The 23981-nt window shown below is 52.0% G+C and overlaps 9 protein-coding genes across 9 annotated transcripts; 6 read left to right on the top strand and 3 right to left on the bottom strand.

Moving 5' to 3' along the window:
- Positions 1-381: 381 nt before the first annotated feature.
- On the top strand, positions 382-2264 carry BJX67DRAFT_40316 (calcium/proton exchanger). Its single transcript, XM_071034941.1, has 2 exons — positions 382-1044; positions 1098-2264. Exons 1-2 carry the CDS (start codon positions 670-672, stop codon positions 2031-2033), a joined length of 1311 nt encoding a protein of 436 aa, XP_070887856.1. The 5' UTR covers positions 382-669; the 3' UTR covers positions 2034-2264.
- Positions 2265-2577: 313 nt separating this feature from the next.
- Positions 2578-4346, top strand: BJX67DRAFT_349452 (mitochondrial 37S ribosomal protein uS7m). The gene is made up of 3 exons (XM_071028753.1): positions 2578-2963; positions 3065-3469; positions 3546-4346. The coding sequence occupies exons 1-3, from the start codon at positions 2643-2645 to the stop codon at positions 3966-3968; spliced, it is 1149 nt and encodes a 382-aa protein (XP_070887855.1). The 5' UTR covers positions 2578-2642; the 3' UTR covers positions 3969-4346.
- Positions 4347-4386: 40 nt separating this feature from the next.
- Positions 4387-5262, bottom strand: BJX67DRAFT_349450 (uncharacterized protein). The gene is made up of 2 exons (XM_071028752.1): positions 4984-5262; positions 4387-4919 (listed from the first exon to the last, which is right to left on the bottom strand). The coding sequence occupies exons 1-2, from the start codon at positions 5216-5218 to the stop codon at positions 4663-4665; spliced, it is 492 nt and encodes a 163-aa protein (XP_070887854.1). The 5' UTR covers positions 5219-5262; the 3' UTR covers positions 4387-4662.
- A 1913-nt stretch (positions 5263-7175) lies between these two features.
- On the top strand, positions 7176-7935 carry BJX67DRAFT_349448 (CVNH domain-containing protein). Its single transcript, XM_071028751.1, has 4 exons — positions 7176-7291; positions 7361-7488; positions 7539-7651; positions 7735-7935. Exons 1-4 carry the CDS (start codon positions 7202-7204, stop codon positions 7803-7805), a joined length of 402 nt encoding a protein of 133 aa, XP_070887853.1. The 5' UTR covers positions 7176-7201; the 3' UTR covers positions 7806-7935.
- A 34-nt stretch (positions 7936-7969) lies between these two features.
- BJX67DRAFT_349446 (putative plasma membrane phosphate transporter Pho87) lies at positions 7970-12009 on the top strand. Its single transcript, XM_071028750.1, has 5 exons — positions 7970-8767; positions 8920-10150; positions 10196-10540; positions 10589-11366; positions 11419-12009. Exons 1-5 carry the CDS (start codon positions 8685-8687, stop codon positions 11562-11564), a joined length of 2583 nt encoding a protein of 860 aa, XP_070887852.1. The 5' UTR covers positions 7970-8684; the 3' UTR covers positions 11565-12009.
- A 666-nt stretch (positions 12010-12675) lies between these two features.
- Positions 12676-13773, top strand: BJX67DRAFT_349443 (DUF2470 domain-containing protein). Its single transcript, XM_071028749.1, has one exon. It carries the CDS (start codon positions 12883-12885, stop codon positions 13552-13554), a length of 672 nt encoding a protein of 223 aa, XP_070887851.1. The 5' UTR covers positions 12676-12882; the 3' UTR covers positions 13555-13773.
- A 489-nt stretch (positions 13774-14262) lies between these two features.
- On the top strand, positions 14263-16442 carry BJX67DRAFT_371197 (40S ribosomal eS8 domain-containing protein; the record flags this gene model as incomplete). The annotated part of the gene is made up of 5 exons (XM_071031049.1): positions 14263-14336; positions 14396-14907; positions 15283-15576; positions 15718-15883; positions 15953-16442. The coding sequence occupies 5 exons, from the start codon at positions 14263-14265 to the stop codon at positions 16440-16442; spliced, it is 1536 nt and encodes a 511-aa protein (XP_070887850.1).
- Positions 16443-16762: 320 nt separating this feature from the next.
- Positions 16763-23981, bottom strand: BJX67DRAFT_349439 (guanine nucleotide exchange factor DCK1). Its single transcript, XM_071028748.1, has 2 exons — positions 23858-23981; positions 16763-23516 (listed from the first exon to the last, which is right to left on the bottom strand). Exon 2 carries the CDS (start codon positions 23268-23270, stop codon positions 16926-16928), a length of 6345 nt encoding a protein of 2114 aa, XP_070887849.1. The 5' UTR covers positions 23271-23516; positions 23858-23981; the 3' UTR covers positions 16763-16925.
- BJX67DRAFT_349438 (uncharacterized protein) lies at positions 23601-23981 on the bottom strand. Its single transcript, XM_071028747.1, has one exon. It carries the CDS (start codon positions 23956-23958, stop codon positions 23626-23628), a length of 333 nt encoding a protein of 110 aa, XP_070887848.1. The 5' UTR covers positions 23959-23981; the 3' UTR covers positions 23601-23625.

Below are 23981 nucleotides of genomic sequence, written 5' to 3'. Positions count from 1 at the left end.
GCCACATCAATCTCAACCATGGCTCGCGCCGTCACCCTGCGTCCACCCGAGAGACCCTGATTCATTCCACACCCCCTCCTCAACCAAGATAGTTAATCTCCTCTGCTGCCGGCAAACATTGTTTGAGCTGGGACAATCCCGCTGGCCCAAGACTCTTCGCTCCTCGTACTTATACGGCCGCTTGTCGAATCTGCACCGAGCGTCGCCACAAGCACCGCTGCTTCCTCATGTGTAGGTGCTTTCTGCCCTTCAAACTTCCCTCAACCTTCTTCAACATCATCGATCATCTTCTTCCTTTGGTTCATTCCCCTTGATCCGAGACTTCCCCTCCTTTCATCATACCGACGTTATCATTCGTCGTCTCTTTCCGGTCTTCTGATCCACACTGCTGGTTTCCTTCAGTGCTTCTGGATCATCACTCTCTCCTTTACCAACCTCAGTTTCTTTTCTTGTAACTCTTTCTCTCCAACTACTTTTGTTCTCTTTGCTTTAATTCTTCTATACTATCCATCCTTGCGCCTTTAATGGGCAGTTCAATCCTCGCCGACTCCGCTTCGACCCAATCCGTCCGAGGGCTGCCGTGAGCTAACAGTCCTGCGCAACCGCGACACAGCATCGAGAAGTATCTTCTCCAGTTTCCGAAGACACAGTTGGGGTCCTCCAAGAACAATGTCGGGCCTTTCAAACAGCAATGGCTTCCAGGAGCCTGACGAGAGAGAAGCCTTGATTGGCGACCCTCACCGTCGGAATTCAGCTCGATTCAAACCTGAACTCCACTGGTCGAACTGGCCATCACAAGCTGTGCGCCTGACCTGGGCCACTATCTCGCGGGACTATGTCAACGTCCTTCTTATCTTCGTTCCCTTGGGTATCATCGCGGGTGCGCTCCATTGGGACAGTACCGCTGTGTTCACCCTGAACTTCTTGGCTATCGTCCCGCTTGCTTCGCTGCTGAGCTTCGCAACGGAGGAGTTGGCGGCTACTTTGGGCCAGGCGCTGGGTGGGCTGATGAATGCGACTTTCGGAAATGCCGTTGAGCTGATTGTACGGTATTCTTTTCCCTATGTGATGACCTGGGCTAATAGTTTCATCAATAGGTCAGCATCATTGCCCTGAAAGACCACCAGATTCGTGTTGTTCAAGCCAGCATGCTCGGTAGCATCCTTTCCAACATTCTACTCGTGCTCGGATGCTGTTTCCTGGTCGGCGGTATTCGATACCCTGAGCAGTCGTTCAACAGCACGGTTGCGTCGACCATGTCGTCTCTCATGACCGTTTCGTCCGCCTCGCTGATTATCCCGGCTACTCTCTACGCATCCTTGGCTTCCGCCAAAGACCCGAGCCATAAAACCGAGAATATTCTCTTCTTGTCTCACTGGACGGCCATCATTCTACTCGTTCTCTATATAATATACCTCTTCTTCCAGCTGAGGTCGCACGCCCATCTCTTTGAGGAAGTCAACAACGAAGCCTCCGGTGATCCAGAAAGCGCCGGAGAAGGCAACGAGGAGCATGAAGAGGAGCACCTGTTGAATCCGTGGGCTGCCAGCATTGCCTTGGTCATCGTGACTGTTCTTGTTGCCATCTGCGCTGACTATCTGGTTGGCAGCATTGATAGCATTGTGGAAAAGACAGGAATGAGCCGTACGTTCATTGGTCTTGTTCTGATTCCCATTGTCGGAAATGCTGCGGAGCATGTGACGGCTGTTATCGTCGCTTACAAGGGCAAGATGGATCTTGCAATTGGCGTCGCCATCGGAAGCAGTCTCCAGATTGCTCTATTCGTCACCCCATTCCTCGTCATCCTCGGCTGGATCATGAATGTGGACATGACATTGCATTTCCATATTTTCGAGACCGTCGCATTCTTCATCTCGGGGCTCGTCGTGACATTCCTCATCCAAGACGGAAAGTCCAACTACCTCGAGGGCTGCCTGTGCTTGGGGATGTATTTGATCCTCGCGCTTGCCTTCTACGTGTATCCTGACAATGTGGATGAGGACGCTCTCTTCCACGCCCTGAAGCTGCGGTAAAAGCTAGGCTATACCGATGCTCCAAAGAGTGGATTTCTCATCAGTTGGTTGATTTCTCAGCGCTTTTCTGTTTTTTCTCCTGTCGCTAAAGCATTTGGTTATGCGACGACCCCTTGACCTACTACAAGAGCTACCTACGCTCTCTGTTGTCTCTTATATCTCTTTGAACACATATCAAAGCCGAGCAGCTTGCTTCACTTTGCACTGCGGGTCAGTTACATTTACAGCGGGTACTTCAGCTCAGGCTTATGCCTTGCACTCAACCTTTTTCTTTGCTTGTCGATGTTTGGACTGAAAACGGACGGGGGTTATTGGATTGGGATTGACCAGATTTGAGTCTCTAATTTAGGAATTCTCGGGATGCAATTGTAGGAAAACGGTCCGAATTGGCACTGCAAATTCTTCGTCTCATACTATAGAATTTCCTCGTAACCATCCAGCAATGATTTCACACTGACGCGGATGTCTTGGCATCGAAGGCTGGATGACTCAGCTCAAAATGGAGAGGAAAAACGTTCGCCGGTGGAAACCAAAATATCCCCGAACTGTCCACACAGTCTGCGCTGTGCGCTCAATTCGCAGACAGACAGACAGACAAATAGACACAGCATGCCACCTTTACTCAACCTCTTCGCTGCGCGGACAGCAGTCCCTGCACTTCGGCAATCCGCGCCCCGACACTGTCTTGCGTCGACGAAGGCACACCGGGTACATGCACATGGAATTACTGGACAGCAGCGAAGGTGGAATTCGAATTCAGATTATTCACGACCAGACGGAAAGACACCGGAGGAGGCTCAGCGCGCCGCAGAGTCCATGCCCCATGTGAGCGAGGAGGCAGCAGAGATCAACAAGATCATTGACAAGGAAAAGTGGTGTGATGGAGTACCGTCGAGTCCGGAGTTGGAGCAGGGGACGATGGTTTCTGAGGTCGGTAGTAACCTTTTTTTTTCTTTTCCTTTCCCATACTAGTCTAAGCTCTGGTCTAAGTTGGGGATGGTAATTTGCTGACGACATGACTGGCGTGGTAGATCCTCTCCCGCGACAAGGAGGCTCAGAAACATGCGCCTAAGGTATTCCAGGATCAGTTGAAGAAGGGTCCCTCGGGGTCCCGGTCTTTCTCGACCTCCGCTCGACCGGGACAGGGCGAGGTTGAGGCGCAGAAAGATGCACAGAAAGAAAGCAGCAGCGCCAGCGCCAGCGGCAGTGGGAGTGGGAGTGATGCCACGAGCGAGGATCGCGCCTCCGCCGCCCTGGTCCAGAGCATGATCACCCAAGTCACCCAGGAAGCAACGGCGATGTTACCGCCAGGACTGAAGTTCCCGGCGCCGGAGAGCCTCCCGCGAACAGAGCACTACCGCAAGCGATATGAGTCGGTGGTAGACCAGTTTACGAAGCTGATGATGCGGGATGGGAAATTGAGCGTTGCACAGAAGGTATCTATTCCATCCCCCTCGTCCTCATCCACCCTCCACATATCGAAAGCAGAATTGACAAGAAAATGATGATAAGAACATGTCCCAAATCCTCGACCACCTCCGCTCCGCCCCGCCCCCAAATCAGAACCCGCGCCGCCGTCTCCTCCCGGGTCCGCCAGCCCCCCAACTCCCGCTCAACCCAATCGCCTACCTCACCCTAATAATCGACTCCGTCGCCCCGCTCATCAAACTCCGCAACATAAAGGGTCTAGCCGGCGGCGGCGCCTCGGTCGCCGTCCCCGTCCCACTGGCGGAGCGCCAGCGACGCCGCGCCGCGATCCGGTGGATCATCGACGCGTCGGATAGGCGGCGTGATACGTACTTTGCGACGCGGGTTGCGAACGAGCTTCTTGCTGTTGCGGAGGGGAGGAGTGGTGTGTGGGAGAAGAAGGAGGCGGTTTATAAGCTTGGTATTGCGGGAAGGGCGATGGTTGGGAGGAAGCCGCGGAAGAAGTAGATTTCTTTTTCTCTTTTTCCTTCCCGCTTGAGCGGGGGTGTGAGCGTTCTCCTTTGGGTGGGGGGTTCGCGTTCGCTGACTGGCGTCCAAGGTTGGGTAGGGTGGTTGTGTTGGAGGGTGATGACGGATCTTTCCTTATTGTATTTCTAAGAATTTTTTCGTGAGCACTTTTTAGATGGATGTATTATCAGACAAGGGCTGAGTCCTGTAAAGAATTATCAGGATGGCTTTGGGCGCCCAATATCTCATCTGTGGCATGTCGTCTTGAGAGAGTGCTGGTTGACATCCAGGCCCGTCTCTTGACTGCACAAGTAATACTAGTACCCGCCCATCAGAATGGTCGGGAAAATAGATACTAATTTTATTAGCTACGCCCACGCCTTGCTTCAGTTCTATATTGTTGTTCTCGTTTCATGGACTCTCGATAGCAACTATCTACTGCCTAGCTACTCGGGTCAGTAATAACTCTGGAAGCCTCCCTTCCCGGTCTTATGATAATATACATTGGTCTATGTAGTAACAACGTCCTTGGCATTCCCTTCAGCCCATTGCATCAAGTCTCTCTCCCTGCAGCTGCGAGATGGATGATATAGCAAGGCCCATGACGGCAACGATGCTCCAAAGGCGTCGTAATCGTGATATTTTCATGCATCCCATGCATCGCGGGTGTTGACATTTTCGACATGGAACCCGTTCACCGTAGACTATCGGCCCATTCATACAACGGCACTATCAGAGAATAAGGAACGGTACAGTTCAGGAGCATGAAGATTGAACGAAACTCACACATTACCATGTTTCTGTCAGAACCGGAAAAGGTAAGATATTCCTGCCCCGTAAGAAACTTCCGTGTGTGCTCGGCGCTGGAGGCATTGAGACAGCGCTGGTATCTGGCTCCGTACTTGAACTGGGCCCGGTGTGATCCCCGACCGGTCCTTGGGCTACCATGTTCTGTGCCACCGTCAGTATTCCTGCACTGCTCACTTTACAGGCCCAAGTTTGAAGCTGACCCTACCGAGCTGTTCGGTGGCTGCAACATCTGCTTGTTGCCTAATTCCAGGGTTCCTCGACGTTTCTGGCATCACATCTGCTTGCGTGACACAAGGCAGTGCGTATAGATTGTCAATGCTTTTTCTGAGTCGTCCGTAGAGAATCTGGAGACGAGTCTCGCCCCTTGGCTCATTCGGGGGGTAAAAACTTGTGAATTGTGACAATTCCATGTCTCTCAAGGCGATCCGAACATTTCTCATCTGATGAATAGTTTCACTTTGAAGTGCCGGGTTACGGCTAAGCCTCTCATCCAGCGACTCAATATCAACAGCAGCCGCCCAGTGCCGAAGTCGTGTGATCTCGTAGTGCCATGCTGAGTATGGTACCTCCGACTCTCGAGATCGTACGTCGATGGATACCACTCGCTGTGCAAGGCGTTCAGTGATTGGTATCAAGTTACGGATTGACTCAACTGGGCCATCCATGTCTTCCTAGTAATATTGATACAGGTAGTATATATTCAATGATCGGTTTTCGGTATACTGGTCTCGTCCTAACCGTGGCGCGAGGTTGGGGACATCGCGAGATGCCAAGTAAAAGCCCTGGCCGGAAGGTTCGCGAGGTCGCGCCTTCTTATTCCATGCGTACAGGGGCTTTCTCCTTCTAGCACAGAGGCACGCCCTAAACAGGCAGGAACGTTGGGGCCGTGGACGCATGGTGGGAACTGCGCGAGGCTTGATGCAGGACGTTATCTCGCACGGAGAAGCCACCGTCCTCACCTCGCGAGATATACCAATCCCATGAGAGCCGCCCTGAGGTCACATTTGGCGTCGAGAACAGCACAGATGGGTGGAACGAGCCTAGTGACCAAGAGACGACATTTAACGCGGCATTCCAAGCTGGATCTCAAGACAGGCCAACGCAGTGCGGTCGCTGTCCTGGTGCGAGAAATCAAGGTTGAGCCATCTCAAACTCCTGCCGCAGCCTCGAAGTCACCCATGTGGTCTGTAGTCATTGGAATGGTTGTGATGAATGGGCGGCGTCCTCTCAGACGATCTATAAGAACACGCATGGTTTGCTAAAAGGAACACTGCCGGCATAATTGCGCCAGAGACCAGGAAAGGGAACCCAAAGAAGCTGTATTGCTCCTCAAAACAGCCAGTCGCTGACTAGATAGAGTGTGTTAGCTGTTGAGATGCTCAAGCAGGTTGATGGGTTTCTTCAAGGTATACCAGCGACCTTGCACGGTTTATCATCCTGTAGTGTAGTACTAGTGGTAGCCCATCAGAAATTACGTGGGATGGACGCAATTGATGAAGAGGCTCTCTTGCAACCTTGGAAGCAAAGAGTTAAGTCCCTATGAGGTCGGGTTGACAAAGCCTTGGGCAGCACGGCCCACAGAAACTAGCAACTAAGGTAGTTGGCTGCCCCTTCCAAGGTTACCCTCTGTCAGTCCCACCCACGTTTGTCTCGTCTTAGGACGAATAGCGATTATAGAGCAAGCCTGCTTGCGGCCCAAAAAACGACTGCACCCCATGCAACTACACATACTTTGCATGCCAACTGTTTGCTAATGGATCTGGTCCGCTTCCATCCATACCCCTGGCCCAATAGCACGCTGGTAATTTACCACTCCCGTGAGTGTAGGGCAAGGGCTCCTGATGGGACGATGGGAGCATGGAATATAAAAGAGCAGGTTGTTGCACCCATTAACTGCCCCAACCGTCTCACCTGCACTGGATTTTCTGCGCGCCTCAGGGACTTTTATAATGACTATCTCGCCAATCTAATTTCGGCTTGCAAGAGCCCGTATACAAGGAATAGAGCTTGAACGCTTCTGGGGAAATATCATGCTCATATTCTTGGCCAACATGTGTGGCTTTGCAAATGTCACTATGAGCAGAAATTGACCTTTTCATGGCGCTGACCGGCTGCCAAGGAGGAGCAAGATGCTCTACGAGGTTGAGGCCTCCCATTTTATCGATTTGCTTTACCCCAAGCACAGCTGTAGCTAAAGCGTATTTCTATACGTATACGACCACCATTGGCATACGCCGCAGCGTATACACTTCGCTGGGCAGCGTATTCTGAATGTGCATTGATAGCATACTACTAACGGCGTATTCCATCTGCGGACTTCCAGGCTTTTGCTACCTATATAAAGGATCATATGGTCACTCAAAAGGTACGAGACCATCGGCTGTGCCAAATACCACCCTTCTTTCTGCTTGTCTTTGACCATCATGCGAGTTCCACTTTTCGCGCTTCCAGCGCTCTTCACGTCTGTCCTTGCCGCGGATGGAGGATTCCTCCAGTCTTGTGATATTAATTCGGTAAGTCGAGTGATGATTCACTTGCGTTGAAGAGTTTCAACTCAGCTCACTCTAATATAATTGGGCCAGGTCTCAGTAGTGAACGATCATTATCTCCGCGCATTCTGTCGCCAAGCCAACGGAGAGTATCTCTTCAGCGAAGAAGATCTGAATCTATGTGTTGCAAACGACAATAGAAAGCTCGTTGCCCGTGATAAGTACGTTGGCACTACTTCGCAAGCCAGTGCTAATCTATCCGACTAAACAGTGGCAACTATGGCAAGAGCTGCAATACTTGCCTTCTTTCCAACCCAGCCACCCAGCCAGACCTATATATGTACTGCACTTGCGAGGGATTCGTGAGTGAGAATATCTTTCTGAGTAAGTCGATTGTTCCCTTTCAGCCATTGGGTCGGGCCATATCTACTCTATCTGTAGGGTTACTGATGCTATTGGTGACACAGATCGCTTCATCTCCAATGTTGACGGCCATATGCGCTGCTTTGGCCATTTGAGCAAGCCAATTCCTGTTTAGTGTGTCAGCTGGAGGAGTCGACAATTGGGGAGCCCGGAAGTGACATGACTATAGTATCCCATCCGAGAATGCTCTCCTCTTGGACGAATTCACGCCGACCAAAGCCCCAGCTATATGTTAGATATTGACTTGAAGAATTAATATCTCATAGATATCATATTTTCTTAATTTCTCGTATATTTTAACGTTTAGACAAATAGACTTTTAAGAAATGATGAAAATCAAAATTTCCCGAAACCCGAACGTGGCCCCGGGCGGTGCAGAGATTCTCAGCCTGGAGCTCCGATCCTCCTGACTGACGCGAGGAAAGTCCGCTAGAAAGCCCGCTCAGTTTCAGCCTTGCTGTCGACGCTTCAAAGGGTTCTCCTCGCACGAGCTCTGCCATCTGTTTAGATTCTCCGATGTTGGCCTTCTCAAGTTCCGGCTGAACCACTATCCTGCGCCCCCAACAGCCACGGAACTCCACCGTGCGGCTGCACCTGCACCCAGTCGAAACCAACAGCCCAGCAATTCAACTTCTTCTCGCCGCACACCGTGTCGTCGAATGCAGGGAGGCAAAGTGCGGCACGCTTCGCTTCTGCGACGAGTGCCCCGACTGCTGACGACAACGTGATTTCCGTTTCGCCCGGAGATATCGAGCTCGCCGAGTATCCTGTCCCACCTCGTGAGCCCCCTCGCACTGTCCCCTCAGAACTCGAGTCACAAGACGCTCGCACAACGCAGCGTCCTCGACAAGCCGGTCGCGAGCTTTCAGGTCATCCGCGACAGTATTCAGATCGAGCACACCTTCGTTGGGAAAAACCACTGAGGTTCCGATATTGGGTAGAGGCTCTTCGTCTGCGTTCGACACCGTCAAAGGAAGGCGACCCAGATTCCAAGATGAAGTTCTCGCACAGCATCCAGTTCAACGCCGTTCCCGACTGGAGTGCGTATTATATTGCCTACAGCAATCTAAAGAAACTGTACGTTGAGAATATCCCAAGTGATCACCCTCGAACTTTTTTTTCGCCTTTGCGTCCCGTTTCCAAGTCCGGTGGCAGTGTGCGACCCACGCCGTACTCGAGTGATACAGCCTTTAATTGGTCCCAAACTAACGAAATGTGCCTTTGCTTAGGATCTATTCTTTAGAGCAGCAGGCCCATCGATTGAATGAGCAAACCACCGATGTTGAATCTGCTCCTTTGCTTGACAGTACTCCGAGCGCCGACACGATATTTCGACAGGCCCTAGATGCGGAACTCGAAAAGATATGCTCTTTCTACCATGCTAAGGAAACCGAGATTTTTGAGGAGGTCGAGGATGTTCTGCGGGATGCCGAGGAGTACACGGCCAAAGCTGACGGGGCCGACATGAATCCGATGAACGAAAGCATATCCAAAGACAGAAGGGTAAGTTCGGGCTCAGGGCAGGAACGGCTAGCCGACTTTGGCCTTGATTATGGACGGCGCCGGAGCTCGACCAGTGAACCAGCTGCCGATGAAGACGAAGAGGACAGCGACGATGAGCGTCCATCGACGGCTCGTCCTTCAGTTAAACAATCACATAGCGCTCATCTTGGCCACTCAGACGATGACCGGACTGACGACATGAGAAGCTCATTCTGGACGGACGCTAGGTATGGCTTTGGCAGTCAGTCGTTCAATCGCCGTGGGACCCAGACCGAGCTCTTCGCCGACCCAACGCTTCTAGAACTTTACAACTCGGCGGCTTCGCTGAAGAAACGAATCATTGCTGTCTATGTCTCTCTCTGTGGGCTCAAGTCGTACATCCAGCTGAATAAGACTGGATTCTCCAAAGCTCTAAAAAAATATGATAAGATCATTGATCGCAATCTCCGCCGGGAGTACATGGGTTCTACCGTATCACCTGCCTATCCGTTTACCGGTGGAACCTTAGACAAAGTGGACGCACGTATCCACCAGATCGAGGCCTTATATGCGGAATTGTCAACGGCAGGCGATCTGTCTCTCGCCAAACGTGAGCTTCGCTTACATCTCAGAGAACACGTAGTTTGGGAGAGGAATACCGTATGGAGGGAGATGATCGGCATTGAAAGGAAAGCACAGGCCGCGAATGTTGGTATCCGCCATACACTTCTCGGGGGGGACCAGGACCCCGAAACAGCGCGTCGACAAGGTGACGAACAAGTTCCTCCAAGAACGGAATTTCGTACACCATTTGGAGTAATTCGTGCTCCCTCATGGCTTTGGAGCCTCAATTTTGCCACTCTTGTTTTCGTGCTGATTGTGTTCGCGGTGTTGCTTCAAATTCCGATCATGGAGAAACCGGAGCAGCAGAATTGCTTGGCCATGCTGGTTTTCGTCAGTTTGTTGTGGGCAACCGAGGTGAGTACTTACACACTGACTGATTGACACAGCTAACTGTGATAGGTGATCCCACTCTTTGTGACTTCTCTCCTCATTCCATTCCTTGTCGTCATTCTCGGTATCATGAAATCAGAAGAGAAGCCCTACAAGCGTCTGGGTCCAAAAGAGGCCACATCTGTTGCCTTTGGCGCCATGTGGACGCCGGTTATAATGCTGCTTCTTGGTGGGTTCACCATAGCAGCAGCTTTGTCCAAGTATGACATTGCTCGACGGATGGCGATGTTTGTGTTGAGTAAAGCCGGCTCTAATCACCGCATTGTCCTTCTCACCAATATGTTCGTGAGCATGTTCCTCAGCATGTGGATTAGCAACGTAGCTTCGCCGGTACTCTGTTATTCGATTATTCAGGTTAGTATTCTCTTGTGTTTTTCAGGCCCTCCACTAACTCGTGTCTAGCCTCTGTTACGGAACCTTCCCCCCGATTCCAGTTTCGCCAGAGCCTTGATTTTAGGAATTGCCCTTGCTGCGAATGTCGGAGGTGCAGCGTCACCCATTGCTTCTCCACAGAATATTATCGCCCTTCAGAACATGTACCCCAGCATCAGTTGGGGGACTTGGTTTTTCGTCTCAATTCCCGTCTGCATCATCTGTATTCTGCTGATCTGGGTACTTTTGCTGGCCACCTTCCGTCCTGGACGCGATACAACCATCGTACCGATCCGACCGTTGAAGGATCAATTCTCTGGCATTCAATACTTTGTTAGTATTGTCACCGTAACCACCATTGCACTGTGGTGTGGCAGCCATCAGCTGGAACATGTCTTTGGGGACATGGGTGTGATTGCAATCATCCCAATTGTGCTCTTCTTCGGTACCGGTATCCTGAACAAGGAGGACTTCAACAATTTCCTATGGACGATAATTATTCTCGCAGCTGGTGGTCTGTGCCTTGGAAAGGCCGTGACTTCTTCGGGGTTTTTGCATACAATTGCGGACGGGATCCGGATACGAGTCGAACATTTCAGTCTTTATGGAGTACTTATTGTGTTTTCAGCATTGATTCTGGTCGTCGCGACATTCATCTCGCACACCGTCGCTGCGCTGATCATGCTTCCTCTCGTCCGCCAGATCGGGGTCAGCATGGACGACCCACATCCCAATCTGCTAGTGATGGCAAGCGCACTGATGTGCTCAGTGGCTATGGCTCTGCCCACCAGTGGGTTCCCAAATATGAGTAAGTCGCACAGTCCCAGTTTATTGTTGAGAGAGATTTAACGGTCGTCTAGCCGCCATTATGACGGAAGTGCCGCAGACTGGGCAGCGCTACCTGCAAGTGCGACACTTCTTTACGCGGGGTATCCCCGCCAGTCTGATGTCATTCGCAGTGATCGTCACGGTTGGATATGGCCTGATGTATATTGTTGGACTCTAGATTCACACCATTTATGGCATATATAAGATATATGAGGTTTGCGGCGGTGTTCGGATTACTTGGAATTGCTTCATTAGTAATCCTTTTCATAGAACGCAAGCAATGCAGTCAAAATATAGAAATGGCACGCCGGTTAGACCGGTAAACTTCAAGTAAGACGAATCAGAACCCGGATCTAGAGCGAGCCCTAGAAACACCGCAAACAAAGCCAAGGGATTCGAATAGTCGTCTGCTACACACCAGGTGGATTGTGACTGATCGCAGCATCAAGTTGGCACCGACAACCGTTGAATTTGATACCGAGGTCGAACGGGTTACCTCATTCACTAATTCCTAATCAGCCAGCCAGTATCTCTCCCGAAATCCCAAAATACAAGTCAGAGAGGAGGGAGACATACAATAATCCCAGCGTCAAATAACCATGAATCTTCGCCTTCAGCTAAACCTCAATATCCAGATTCAAATCCAGCCGTAACCTCAACTGCGGCAGCAGCAGATGCCTGGTCTGCGGGAGTCTCGGTTCTTGTGGGATACATGCGACGAGGAAGGCACTCCAGTCATACAGCGGCGGGCAGACAATAAGCCGCAGGGACAACAACAATGTCAGCAATCAGAGCGGTGCTATCCAGAATGGCTCGATAACGCGTGGAGAGGGAAACAAGAAGCGTATCTACGATGAGGAGGGGCTGAAGTTGAAGCTGGATCTTAATTTGGATATTGAGGTTGAGTTGGAGGCGAAGATCCATGGGGATTTGTCGCTGGCGTTACTGTGAGTATACCCTTTTCCTAGGTACCCTTTCCTGATATATTCACTGGTCCAATTGCCAATCATGAATAGGAGTTAACAATGTCGACAACGGTGCTTGAATGACGATTTGGATTGGCGATATTGCTTCACGAGCTTCCTTCGTTGCCAACCAGTTTTGAGGATGCCATTCGAAGCTGAAACGCTTTACAAGTCTTTGAGGACTTAGGGCATAGACTGAGAGTCGCTTGTGGTGGGCATGGGAGTCGAAGTCTTGTCATATTAATTGTGTTCTGCTCTGCTGTACCTGATACAAGAGCGTTAATCTATCTGTTAATGTAAGTCGATGCGTGGATAATATGAGAGAGCTGTGAGAGAGCTGTGCCATGTGCCATGGAAGTGGAGACCTGCACACATGCAGATAAGCCGAGGTGCCTTGGCACTCTGGCGTGGAGAGACAGTTCTGAATTGCCTCATCTCCTCAGGACTCCATAATAATTCCGCCGATCACAATCCATCTCGGACTGCAAACTTCCCCCAAATCCTTCAGGTAGGAAGACAAATCAGAGCAAAATGGCCGACGACTCGCGCAAAGCCTTCATCATCAAGCACATGAACACCGACCACTCCCGCTCTCTCTCCCTGTACCTCCGGGCCTACTGCTCCGTCTCCAAAAGCGCCGCCGCATCCCCAACCCTCGAAGACGTCCGCCTCACAGACCTCATAATATCAACGCCGAACGGCAGCCGCTACATAATCCCCTTCAAACCGCCGCTATCCGACCTCTCCGAAACCCGTCCCCGCGTCGTCGCAATGCACAAGGAATCCCTCCGCCGCCTTGGCCTCTCCGACACAAAGATTACAACCTACGCACCGCCCCGCACCGCCGGCGAGATCTTCGGGTTTGCATTCTGCCTCTCCATCCTGGTGGGCTACGCGCGGCGTGCGAATTTCGAGCCGGGATCCTTACTCTACGAGGGCGCTGGGTTGGCTCGGTTCCCGCGGTTCACGGCATTCAGTCACGCATACCAGCCATGGATCTGGGGTGTTCTTGTGGTCCTGCATGGGCTTGAGACGATTGTTTTGTTGGCGTACCTGCGGTTGCGGAAGTACAATGTGAAGTTGTTTTCGAGGCTTTGGTGGGTTTGGACGATTTTAGGGTTTGTCGAAGGGTTTCCGGCTTGGAAGAGGTTTGATACGTTGGTTAAGGAGGCAGAGGGGGGAGAACATCAGAAGGCGACATAGTGGATTTCCCTCCTGAACAGAGAGCCTGAAGTTAGAGGTGTTAGAGCGAGAGACAAAAAATAAGCTTCGAAAGTATGTCTGCCTGATAAACAGGGCAGCAATCCAAAAGAAGCAAAGTGTAGACGAGGTCACGAGCCACAACACTAACTGTGTTTGGTTAGCGCCCACGAAAATAGGGCAATTTCGACAAGCGAGCGACACACACGGAATCCACGACCGCTGACGACAAGCACTCAACTCCTCGACAACCTAACGACAACCTTTGCCGCTGCGATCTTGGTGAAGGGCTGCCAGTTCAGAGGTGAGTATCCTTCTTCCTGAATACTGCGAGTCATTATTTCGGTTCCGTCAATTCTATCTCGTCGAGCGAGTCGTCTATGCGCCTTCGGACCTCTGCCAAATTTCAGCCCGCGGTCGAGTCGTCAAGTCGAATCTATTATACCAAGTGTGAGAGGAAGGAAATTGGACTAAGTGAGATGGGATGGTCGAAAATCACTGCTATCTTGCGGATTGGCCAACAAAAGAGAGTTATCAACGGAGGGAGTTCACAATATTGAATTTGCAATAACCGCGACCACAACTACCGGTTATCACGATGCCACGCTCGACTGGATAGAATTGGAGGCGATCAAATTTTGGATTCATATCGCTCGCCGTCGACTCGTACTGATTTACTTTCCTGAACAGTCCCCCACATCGACCGCAAACATGGGTATCTCACGCGACTCCCGCCACAAGCGCTCGGCCACCGGCGCTAAGAGGGCCAGCTACCGCAAGAAGAGGTATGATCAGGCAACACGCGATGGGATATGGTACGAGGGCCAGAAATTGACTTCCACAGGGCGTTCGAGAAGGGCCGCCAGCCCGCCAACACCCGTATCGGCAGCAAGAGAATCCACCTGGTCCGCACCCGCGGCGGCAACCGCAAGTTCCGTGGTCTCCGTCTCGACTCCGGCAACTTCTCCTGGGGTTCTGAGGGTGTCTCCCGCAAGACCCGTGTCATCGTCGTCGCCTACCACCCTTCCAACAACTACCTGGTCCACACCAACACCCTGACCAAGTCCGCCGTCGTGCAGGTTGATGCCGCCCCCTTCAGACAATGGTACGAGGCCCACTACGGCCAGCCCCTTGGCCGCAGGCGCCAGCAGAAGTCCGAGGTCCCCGAGGAGAAGAAGAGCAACAGCGTCGTGAAGAAGCAGGCCGCTCGTTTCGCCGAGTCCGGCAAGGTCGAGTCCGCTCTCGAGAGACAGTTTGAGTCTGGTCGTCTGTATGCCGTCGTTGCCTCTCGCCCTGGTCAGAGCGGCCGTGTGGACGGATACATCCTGGAGGGTGAGGAGCTTGCGTTCTACCAGCGTGCGATCCGCAAGTAGGCGCAGGTAATAAATGAGAAGAGATATTTCGTTGTACTGCAAAAAATTAAATTTCCCTCTTATTTATTTGCGGTGCCTTGTGAATCTGTCATGTAAACGGGCGTGGACCGGAGTTAGCAATTCAGACTCGATGACTTTTGCGCCAGGTGTAGCCTCATAATGATGATCATGGTACTCTTTCGAACAACTGCCCTTGCCCCTTGTATTACTCTCTATCTAGGACCTCTAGATGCACCTCATCTATGACGCAGTCTCCTGAAGCCCAGGGACCCTTGACGAACCTCCCCGCACCTCCTTCCCCTCCTCCTCACCACCAACCTCCAACGCCTCTCCACAATTCACCACCTCCCACTCACAGACTCGAGAATGCCTCCCCCCAAAATAAAGATAAAAACCCGCTTCCTCCTCCTCTCAGACACACACACGCTCACCCCCTCCCCACCCTCCGCCCCATCAACCGCATCAACCCCCTACAGACACCCGCTGCCGGAATGCCACGTCCTGCTGCACGCAGGGGACATCACAAAAGTCGGGTTGAAGAGCGAACACGTCCTCATGCTCTCACTGCTTAAATCGCACCCGGCCGAGCTGAAGATCGTCATCGCGGGCAATCACGATATCTCGCTGGACCAGGACTATTATTCCCGTCTCGGTTGGTTGCGGCATCGATATGTCTCCGATCATACCTCGCCCTTACCAAAGCCAGGGGTTGGTGATAGTAGTGGAAGTGGAGGAGGAGAAGGAGGGGGAGGGGGAGGGGGAGGGAACTTAGAAGACCCCCTCTCGATAAAAGCACTATACACAAGCGACGAAGCCATAAAGGCGGGGATCCGATACATGGAGGAAGAGATCAGGACATTCACGGTTCCCTCGACGGGCGCGAAATTCACCGTCTATGCGACCCCCTACACGCCGGAGTTTTGTCAGTGGGCGTTTGCGTATCCACGGGATTTGGATCGGTTTAATAATAATAATGATAATAATAATTCCCCCCAGGACTCCAAAAGCGCCCACCAGCAGGAACAGAGAGCGGAAGGAGGAGGGTTGGTTGTACCTTCCTACCCGGGGGTCGACGTCCTGCTCACCCATGGCCCGCCGTACGGGATTCTGGATCGCGTGGTTGGGACGGGGCAGAGCATTGGGTGCGAACACCTTTACCGCGCGGTTGAGCGGGCGAGGCCTGCGTTGCATGTCTTCGGGCATATCCATGAGGGGTATGGGGCACGGCGGGTGGAGTGGGAGGCTGGAGCCGGATCTGAATCGCGACCCGATTATGGATCTAGGACCCTGAGGCGAAGAGAAGAGGAGGTTAGTTGGGATCGAGAGAGGGTGCTTGAGGAGCGGTGCGCGTATGTGGATGTGAGTTCTGGGTCTGGGAGGCCGTTGAGGCGCGGGGAGGAGACGTTGTTTGTGAATGCGAGTGTTGTTACTGTTAACTATGAGCCGCTGAATGCGCCGTGGGTGGTTGATTTGGATCTGGATCCGGATTTAGATCGTCAGGCGATGGATGAGGGGTAGATTGTTGGAGGCGTTATCAATCATCTCTACAGGTTGAGTATATAGGGTTGAGGTGACTCAAGAGCATATTATTCCATCTTGGTTCCTAGGTATATATTTCGGTATCCACTTCAAGGATCAACATTTCATATTTAGACACGAAGTAGAAGTATTCAAGAAGGATATCTTACGAGTGTAGAACACAAAAGAAAACATCAAGAAAGGTATAGGTATCCAGGAGATGAGATATGAAAGAGGTATCAGGTTCCGTATATGGTATCGCCGCCACATGGGTTCATATCCAAGAGGAGATAAGAGCAAAAAAAAAAAAAAAAAAAAAGGAGAAAAAAGGGTAAGAATGAGAAGGGGAAGAGCCAGAATACTCGAGGACATCCTGATCTTGATGCCAGTTAAACGCCTATGCAAAAGGTCGATGCGGAAACAGGGTGAGGAATGAAAAAGATAATGTCCAGACATTACAAGAACGAAGGATGGGAACTGATATTACTCCTCGTGAACTGGTTGGTCGTTCCGGAAGTCGCGACGACTGGCTTTTCGTCCGACTCCCTTGAGCAGGCTGAATCGCTTCATTACAGAGCCTCGCACACCACTGCCAGCGTTGAAACTCTGCGGCGGGAGGCCGGGGCTTCGAAGCTCTGGATTTCCGATGGAGGCCGCGCTGCTGCGTGTCACTGGTCGAGGGTGCTCGGTGACTGAGGGAATGGTCGACCATCCTCCCTTAGGACTGGTGACTGATAGCTTTCGATCTTCTGCGGTGCCATTATGACGGGATGTGGTGCGGCTGACGTTCTCCATGGATTTACCCGCCGCACTGCGAGAAGCACTCCGCGAACGTTGTCGCTTCTGCGACTTGGCATCGTCCTCAGCAACGCTGTTGCTTATTGACAGCGAGGAAGTGTGTTTCTGTAAGACCTCACCGAAGAAGCTTCGTCGTTTGCGGTTCGTGTCCCGAGACTGGTTGGTCGTCCGACTGTGAATCGTGGCAGCATCGTCGATCTCGGCGTCCTCGCCTATATGGCCATTCACTTTGCCGTTTGGCTGCCCCTGAATCGTGGCAACGGAGCTGCTTGCCCCGTGGTTGGAGCGTTTGAACGGATTCATTATGCTGATTCGCTGGCTGACGGATTGCTTCCGAGAAGGCCGTCTGCCGACTTGACTGTTCTTCCGCGAAGCACGAATGAGCTCCTGTTCCGGACTGATGGACCGCGGAAGTGCAGTCACCTGACGGCTTTCCGAAGAGTGAGGGGACTGCCTGTTGAGCAGCTGCGGAGGGGTGATCTCCACCGGACGGAGCGAAGAGAGCTCTGCTGCAAAGGCCTCTTCGAAACGGCGCGTTAGTTCGATTTGCGTAGCTTGATGTGCTGGACGCGAATAGAGGGCGAGAGCGTGCTTGATTGCCAAGGCATGATCGATAAGAGCCACAGCGAGAGCATTCTTCAGCGGGTCGACCGGTTTCGGTGTGTTGGCATCATCTTCATCCTCCTCCTCTTCCTCACCCTCATCAGTCAGGAACTGACGATAATGAGCGACGCAGCTTGGGGAGGCTGAACTGAGCTCTAGGAGTTGTTCCAAAGCCTCAGTCAAATTCATCAGGCTCATATCTTCGCCCGTAGCTGCTCGTCGGTAAAGTAGGTACAGTTCTTGCGTCTTGCGCCATGTGCGTTCAAGGGCGGTTTGCAGAGGCGAGAGTGCGACCTCTTCAGTTGCGATAACTTCGCTCCTGCGAAGGATGTTTGGGAAGGGCTCGGCGGTTGTATATATGACCTTCTCCACCCACTGCTCTTGAACGTCCACGTCTCGGGTATGCCTTCTCAATGTAGAGCTGAAACGCCGAGGTTCTGAAATCATGATATGATCCCGCACTGATGGTGGGAGCTTGGACCGCTGGTAAACCGGGTGTCCCATATCCCGGTGCGCACTGGTTGGGCTGATGTAGAGAAATTGCCCTTCATAGTCGTGAATCTCGCCAGAAGACAAAACCTGCGCAGCGGGATGCTCCTTTTTCATACGATCAACGAGCGTAGCCATGCGTTCTGTCGGGGCACATTCAACGATAAATTCCTTATCACGTAAAGTCGGTGAGAATCCAAGGCCCTTGTACAAGACCCGGAAGTAGCGCGGGAATTGCTTGTCTTCCTTCGCTATGGATTCGTGGATCTTTGCCATGGAACTCTGCGCTCGCGAGAGCTTGGCGAAGTCCATAACCGTTTCCTCGTAATGCATCGCAAGTTCTTTATAGCAAGCAAGGGCATGCGTCCACGCCTTAGAGTCCTCGAAATACTGGATGATAGAAAAGTACAATGATTCTTTCCTTTCGAAGGAGGTTTGCTCTGGGAATGAAGGGTTCGTTATTTCGGGAACGGACCGCTTGGGATCCCAGTCGTACAAGTCCGCGTGGAACTGGAGCGCAAGACCAGCCTCGGTGAAGTTTCCGGCGGAAGCCTGTCCTTGGGCAAGTTCGTGGACATAGCGAATAAAGATATCTTCTCGGCCCATATCCTTCATGTACTCCATTAGTCGAAGGGTATGCAAACTCTCAGCCATAGAGCCACCTTGCGAAGCCACAAACAGGTCAAGGAGCTCATCCACAGTTGCAATGAGAGCCTTGACGGCCTTTGCGAGGTCTTCGTCAAACGCTTCGCAGCCGTCGAAACGATCAAGTAGCTCGCCAATGAATAGCTTTTGGATAATGCCCTCATTCATGTTCTTGGTCTTGAAAAGGTTGTCTAGGCTGGAAATAATTTCGGTCTCAATTATGGACAGGTCCTGGTTTAGGCCCCACTCGCTGAGAATCATGGTTCGCAAGACGTCGACCGCGACATGGCGAAGCCCTTGGTGAACACTAAGGCAGAGCTCGATGATAGGAGCCACAAGTCCTGGCACATATTGCACCTGGTAGCCGCCCAACTTCTTCAATCCATAGCGCTCTCTCTCTTCATCGGTAGTATCCCAGCCGATTGCTTCCCAGGTAGAGTGCAACAGGCTCGCACCTTGGTCTCGAATATCGCCAGCGATCTTCCAGATGGTGCGTCGCTTTTGCTCTGGAACGGTCTCCAAGGCAAGGGCATCGCTTGAGACGACCTTGAGTAGCGTCATGAAGAATGACTCCCAAACCCTGGTGTCGAATGTCTCCGCGTCATCTGGTGCAGGGAGTAGTTTTTCGACCATTAGCGAAGCGAGATACTCCAAACTCTTGACTGTCGCACGGTGGTTGTAGACATGGAGACTGAACCACGTTTCGGGATATGGCTCGCAATTCAAGATTGAAGTGTGAACCTCGAAAGCTTGCGAAAGGAAGCTGGTCAGCTCCAAGCCTCTCAAGCGTGGTTGCTTGGGATTTGGTATCGCCGCAGTGGCGGCCAAGATAGCGGATAGCTCCACCAAAACCTCGTCGAACTTCTGACTAGTCTTCGACGCCTTGAGCTGGAACGGGAATGACTTGCTGAAGAGAAGAGACAGATAATTGGTCTCATCCACGCCGTCAGGAATGATAGAGTAGTATGACGAGACAATCTTCGGCATGAAGGCATAGAGCTGCGGATCTGGTTGTGTCAACAACTCTGCGACAATAGCGCTCGCCAGGCGAACCTGGTCGCGGTATTGATCAGACACTGCGCCCGTCGCTCCCCAGTAGGGATCCAGCCAGTTAATACAACTGGAAGCGAGAGTCTGTCTCTCTGAGCCTGAGCTGAAGATTTCGAGGCGAGTGTAGTGCTGAATAAGTACCAACTTGTACAGAATCAACATTCCCTTCACATCGGCACAGGAATCCATAAAACTGAGGGCGATCATGATCACTTCATCTCTCCCAAGCACTGTGAGGAGTTCTGGAAGCCAGGTATGGAAATGTTGGACGACGAGAGTTTTATTCCCCACCATAGCGGGTGACGGATTGTTCACGAGTGCCTCCAGGGATTTGAAAATCGTATGTAAGTCTCGATTGAAGGTTGACTGTACACGGGTGATACCGATTCCTTCCTCCTTCAACTTCTGTTGTTGGCGCGCGTTGATGATGAACTTCAATACATGTCGCCCAACCTTAAAGGTAGCGCGAAGATTGCGTGAGTGCTTCATATCAGAGCTTCCTTGCAGGAGGCGGAGGTAGCTTCGGATGAGGCATGGTGTGGCGAATGGGAAATTGAACTGGTGTTCCGTGTAGTGGTCCACTACTGGACCAAGGTTGAAGCGTCGATCGTGGACAATCCCAAGGACGGTGACGAGATTGCTGAAAATAAGGTCCTCAAATTCTTCATTTCCACCATTCTCCACGAGAATCGCAAAAAGCGCGTCAAAGACGCCGCTCAGCTGCTTGACGATTTCGATTTCCGGTACGAAGAGAAGTCTCTTTAGAGTATCTAAGATTTCGTCCACTGGTCGCTCTTTCCAGTTCAGTAAGCTCAAAATGACCTGGTCCTGTGAATATTCTGTGCTGCACAGATGCGTGCTGAGATGGAGTGTAGCGAGGGGTCCTGTGAGCGCCTCATCCTTCGTAGACTCGTTTTTCCCCAAGGCGCTCCAGGGAAGCGTAAGATAAGCACCTTTTCCATTCTCGATGCTGGAAGTATGTTTGTCATAGGCATGCAGGAGCAAGGAATGAGGGCCGTCTCGTATGAATGCTTGGTTATCCCACAAGGGCATCCAGGCCAAAGCAAACGGGAACTCCGGAGCGTCTGCAATGCTCATAATGAGATGAGATCCAGGTATCTGATCAGTGGGAATATTCAGGCGAATAGTCTGATTCCAGGGGGTGCCTTTCTCGGTAATGGTAGTCCTCCATGCTGTATTTGCGGTGGTGTTGGACGAGGCAGGAAAGACACATTTATCTACACGGGTTCCTGAGGCGGTGCGTACCTCAAGGGTCAGCTGCATGTTGCGGAGTCCGGTATCTGATGGCATGGGAAGTTGTCCGGAATGGGGATGCGAAAGCAATGCCTCTGGCGGGAAGTTTGCATGCGAGATGGTTACATAGATGTCGGATCTAGGCTTGGTTGGAGCTTGGGAGAAGCCGATCCTCCGAGTTTGAACAACATTGTGCATAACCGTTGGGTTTTTCTGGATCAATGAGTCTGGATCGGAATCGACATAAGGGAGTAGATGAAGATGAACACGAGCGGCTTTCGCAGACCTTACATACTTGCCACTCGGACTTGGTAGTAAGGTCCGAATCAAAGCATCAAAGCCATCAGTGTATCCCTCCCCATCCTCGGATTGCTCGGAAGGAGACCAGATGTTGATGACTTGTTCAGTATCTTTGTCTTGGCGTAGGACTTGAGAGACCTCCAAAAGGCCAACACCTATTGTGCGGATTTGAGTGGCCTCCTTTGTTGACTGAACGGTGCCCCCCTTGTTGCTGACCGTACTTCCTGATGACTGAGGCGGGGGTTTGGATGCCTCCTTCGGCTGTTCTGCGCTCTGTATACCACGCGGCTTGGAGGACCACATCATGCTGCGGCGGGTTCTCAACCCCCCTTTGACGGTGTTGTTGGTGGTAATTGGTGGTTTGGGTGATGTAGGCCCTTCACGAGAAGCGGTGGGTGCTGGCTGGGCTGGAGCCGCAGAGGTCACCTCTGGAGCTCGGACACTCATCAGGAGGTACAACTTCGGTCCATTTACCGATCCGTCGCCAATATCTGTCGCGGACAATTCGGTGAAGAGAGTCTTGACCTTGTTGCTATGGCCGGAGACTGCGAATTGCTCGGGTGATGGAATGTCTAGAACGTACGTTTCGGATAACGGCTTGAGAGCTCCCGTTTCGGAGAGCGAGCACAGCTGGGCGGCGAGAGCTACAGGTCCCGGGGTATTTCCTGACACAGCGTTAACCTCCAGGAGTAAATGATGAAGCGATGCTACGTCCGAAGTATGAGTGGGGCTGCTCTCGAGCATGCTCATTTCGGATTGGAGCTTCGCCAGCTGTATGGCGGAATCGTCGCCGGTCAGAAGTCGACCTCTCTCTTCGGGATCTCGAACAATGATCTCCCCGCCAATTAACTTGTTTCCTCGGACGAGTTTCCAAACTACCTCTTTCCGTAGAGCCTCTTTCTCTTTTGCGGTGAGCACATTATACAAGAGCTGCCGCCTGGCAAAGTCAAGTTCCTGGACAATGTTTGACATCTCTTCGACGACTTGGTATTGTTGGGAGAGGAGCAACTCGTGCAGCTTGGTGGAGTGCCATTCACGTAAGCACGAGGCTATCTCGTCGACCAATGGCTCTGAGAACGAGGTGGGGGTTTCGTCGCCGATTTTTAGCATGGGAACTGGGGCAGCTGGCTTTGGTGCGTCGGGATCCCGAGGGGCTACGCTGACCGGCGAATGTGGAAGTGTCGCCCAGGGACTTGCCCGCGCGGCCCGCGGAGTGCATGGGTCATCCTCGTCTGCCTTTTGGATGAATATCTGGGAAGGTTTCTCTTTCTTTGCGATTACCACGTTTGAAACCTCACCAGAAGTATGGTCATCGTCCTGGGAAACGGCTATACTGCTCCTCAAATCTGATTCTGGCTCCTCTGGCTGGTCACCAATTGAACGATCTCCGTTCGTCAGAGCCTTGTGTCCATCTGCATCGCCCAGTACTTCGCGGATCTCGACGCAATTCCGGGGGAAGATACCCGAAAAGACTCTTGCCTCGAGTGTCTGGCCCTTGGTGCTCGTCAACCCCGCCAGCAAAGACGGCGGAGCAACCAGATAACCGCGACACCATTCACCATTATTCCCACCTTGTTCAATGATATACAGCTCGTCACCAAGTTCGAGTGGTAAGTCGGCTGGGGTAGAGGGCTGGAAGGGATAAATGGCCACGGCAAAGGCGATCCGAGGCAGAGGCCGCCAGGGCATATCTGCGATCAGGGTGTCGAACCAGTGCGCTCTCCGCACCGGTTGTCAGATCGGGCCGTCGGAGGAATGAAGGAGGAGCGATTCAACGGTGGAGGGACGGGAACTGGAATTCTCTTTTGGCGAGTTGGGCGGGACGCGACATGCAGGTATCCTCTGATAGGTTTTCGGAGAAGGGAGAGGAATGCCGAAAATTATAAAGACCGCCCAGATTAGAAATAGCACTTGATATCTGCTGTAATTTGAAACCTAGAGGGAAAAAATAAATTCACAATCAGCGTCCAAAGTTCGTGTGGCAGTCAAAAGTGCTCGTCAGGGTAGCCCTGGAGATGGGCCGTAGCTCGCAAGGTCCAAGTACTCAAACAAAGTCGCGGAAGCTTTCTCGGCAGACAGAGAAGTCCGACAGCAAACACACACGCAAATTGAAAGTCACAAATGCTCGCTGGCCATGTTCAGTTTCTTTCAATCCCTTGCAATTGGGCGGAGGTGGAGTACCCAGGTGAGCCCTCCAGGGCTGGAGTGAGCTGTTGCGCCCCTTGGCGGGAACGGTGGAGAAGACACAAAGAAGGGGGAGGGAGAAGCAAGCATACCAAGTGGAAGGAATGGAAAGAAGCGGAGACAGACGAAAAAGAGCGATTGTCTGATAGAGGAAGAGGAAGAGGAGAAACTCAGATCGAGAGCGCACACCCATGAGACTCGAGGACTCGTCAAATG

This window comes from Aspergillus lucknowensis, assembly GCF_044049455.1.
Source record: "Aspergillus lucknowensis strain CBS 449.75 chromosome Unknown BJX67scaffold_12, whole genome shotgun sequence".
Lineage (NCBI taxonomy): Eukaryota > Fungi > Ascomycota > Eurotiomycetes > Eurotiales > Aspergillaceae > Aspergillus > Aspergillus lucknowensis.
The sequence above is the reverse complement of the archived record's forward strand: the minus strand, read 5'-3'. Positions and strand labels throughout refer to the sequence as shown.